The following is a 3,215-nucleotide window of genomic DNA, read 5'->3' on the forward strand; positions in this document are numbered from 1 at the left end:
AGCATTTTCACCCTGTTCGCCTTTCTTCTCGCCGACGCTATAGCCATGAAATAGCGTGTGCATTTGTTGCCATCCTTGAGCCACGAGACGTGTGATCGCTGCTTTGCCTTGATATTTTTCTTTACCTCCAGCTCCTCAACTACACACCTCCACCTAGCTTCCTCACGTATTTTCTCCTCTGACACCGGAGCACACATACATCCTTCCAGAGCCTTACGGGCCTTCTTTAGTCGTTCCTCTACCTCGCCAGCCACCTCCTTGCTCCACCTCGTCATGCGTCCTGCCACACAGCGTAGGGCAGTAGCCACATCCCCCCTCCCCTCCAAACATCCTTCCTCCCAGCCCCCCTGCACCTCAACGCTGCAACCATCCTCCTGTAGCCACCATGCCTCGAAACGGAAGCCTCGATCACCCCCCTTCATTCTCCTATTTTCTCCTTTCGTGCACACAATCACTGGTCGGTGGTTTGAGTGTCGTGGGGCTCCATTAAGGACAGTAAACTCCGGGAACCATTCACACCATTTGGAATTTGCCGTGGCGCGGTCCAAAATCGTGTATTTCCTTTAGTAAGGGCTGTCAAATACTCTCAATGAGGGTGATAATCAAAGGGTTAAGAATGTCCCTCCGAATTATAGCCCACTTCGTGGGTCATGGACTGCTACTTCACGTGGTGTAGTCTGATGAAAGCAATTTGCTACAGTGCTGGATTATCTTTCGAGCAATAAACAAATAAGGAAATGAGGCGACAGCGGTCGGAGCGGGTCCGCTGCACCTGCACGTGCCTGCTGCCGCTACCGCCAAGCGCTTTGTAGAAGACACACCGAAAGCCATCACATGCCGAGCGAATCCATCATTCCCTCGGCCTGTGACTCCATTCAGATCGATCCCAGTCCACAGAGACACCAATGGCGTCCGTGAAGCTCGCCGCCGCGCTCGCTCTTGTCGCCGTGTGCGCCGCGCTCGCGGCGACGCCGGCCACGGCGTACCCGCCGCCCGAGAGCTGCGCGACGCAGGGCAGCTACTTCATCAACTGCCTTCGCCGCGGGTTCGGCGAGAGGTGCTGCGCCATGGTGGAGAACCCCAGGTGCTTCTGCCAGGTGGAGCGGGAGGCCGAGATCCGGTGCGTGCCCGGGCGGAGCTGCCCGAGCCGTGGTGGCATTGCCAAGGTCGTCAAGATCGCCGAGATGCACCTCTCCTGCATGAGGAACCTCAAGTGCAAGCGTGCCTAAGTTTCGCTGCTTGCTTCATTTTTGTATGTTTTCTCTGCTTTCTCGCGATGTGCTGGTCGTGTTGACGTGACTATGTGTGGTTTGTTTTGTTTGGGTCGGCGGTAGCTGTGGTACTCTTTGTCTTTGGATGCTCTTCATCCGCTCCATCTTAGGAAAAGGTGGTATGATTGTATCAAGTGTGTTGTTCTAGGTGATGAATCTGTGTTAGATTGTTGTGGGTCAGTTTGTCGTTCACAGTGTCTTCTTCAAAATATGTCTTTTTTTTGTATGAATTGTGTGCGCAGTTAACTGATCTGTACTATGAGTGTCCGATCTGTGATTTAAATCACGCATGTAACTGATATGTACTATGAGTGTCATTCTGTATGCTTATGAGTATCATTCCATATACTTGTACACTTCTTGCCCCCCTTGGATGAGACAGCAAAAGAGATCTATACTGTGAGCATCATCCTATATACTTACGAGTAGCATTCCATATACTTATACACTTCATGCCCCCCATTAGGAAGAAATCATACCATGAGCATCATTCTATATACTTAGAGCATCTTTAGCAGTCTCCTAAACCATATATTTTCATAAAACATATCCTATATACTTAAAAGAGTCAGCCCCACTAACTTATTTATCTCGACATTCAAGTATGTCACATCTTCATATAATTATGGATGAGATAAGACCCACCTCAACATGCAACATGCAACGGTGCACTGAAAAAGATTCACCACCACATGCAACTGTGCATTGAAAAAGATTCAACACCACGTGCAACTATACATGAGAAAATATTTTTCATTCTATTATTCTACTTATATTCCAACAAATATTTTACAACTATATACATAATCAAATATAATAAGCTTTATGTATTTTTCATTTTGATTCACATGTTATTAATCTAAATATTTACATTCCACACAATAAAATCTTATCGAAATATATTATAAGCGGTTCTCACAGCAATGCGCAGGCTTAGTTTGAGGGATTAAGGACTATTTAGGAGATTATTACTCAAACCGTCTTTCACAAAATTATAAGGAAAACTCGGCTAAGGAAACTCGCCTAAAACGCAGTCGTTCCGCCTACTTTGACTCCAACCACAACAAGTCGCAGCCTCGCCGGAACCGAAATTGGTATCGCTGGGGAAGACGAAATTAGCATCGCTGTGGAAGAGCGCCTACACGTCGTGGACGTCGTCCAGGGTGAGCTCCACCTTGCGGTGCATGGCTTGGGGCTCAGGTGCATGGCTTACCGATCTCATGTGTGTGTGGCCATTGACTCGAGGTCCATGACGCCATTGAGGTTGTGGAGGACGGCCCATCGCTCATAGGCTGGCTCGAGGTCGCTTGTACAAACTGAAATTTGGTCGACCGAGGTGTCATATCTTGTGGGCGTGTTGTAACGGTTTTCAGCCGGATTTCTGCAAATTAACAGGGCAACTCTTTTCTACTTTTTTTAATGAACCGGAGTTTTAAGGGAAACGACTTCGGAAGAAAAATTATGCTGCTCTGACTGTTGAGAGGTAAATGTTTCACTGAATTTTGCTGCTACTAGTGAATGTTGTGTTGAATATAACACATTTGCGATTTTCAAACGAGCTTATGTAAAAACACACCCTGCGAACATCTCGAGGCGCTTGGCCTTCCTCACTGGCGCAGCCTGGGTGCTCGATAAATTGAATGAACAAATGTCAATTTTAAGGGATTAAGTTCTACAGGATCTGCTAGATAAGCAAACATCATTTCCCTAAATATTTTTTTAGGGAAATGGGACAGGGATAATATTTTGCACTTTTAGGATATGGGATCTACTACAGATACTTTTATAGTACATTTCAGAGAACGGAAACCAAATCGAGTCCTTGTAGCAAGGATGACAATGGCCACTGAGGACTACATGTGGCGCTTAAGCCTGACGTGAAGGCAAGAAAAGGGATGGACACAATGAAGCGATTGATGTGGGTCAAATTGGCATTATCACTAG

At 46.8% G+C, this 3,215-nt stretch overlaps 1 protein-coding gene across 1 annotated transcript; it reads left to right on the forward strand.

The window, feature by feature from the left end:
- The first annotated feature begins 816 nt into the window (after positions 1-816).
- LOC125529981 (uncharacterized) lies at positions 817-1,627 on the forward strand. Its single transcript, XM_048694398.2, has one exon. The coding sequence runs from the start codon at positions 906-908 to the stop codon at positions 1,227-1,229; it is 324 nt and encodes a 107-aa protein (XP_048550355.1). The 5' UTR covers positions 817-905; the 3' UTR covers positions 1,230-1,627.
- Positions 1,628-3,215: the final 1,588 nt, after the last annotated feature.

Source organism: Triticum urartu, chromosome 1A (assembly GCF_056163025.1).
Source record: "Triticum urartu cultivar PI428250 chromosome 1A, HENAU_Tu73, whole genome shotgun sequence".
NCBI classification, from domain to species: domain Eukaryota; kingdom Viridiplantae; phylum Streptophyta; class Magnoliopsida; order Poales; family Poaceae; genus Triticum; species Triticum urartu.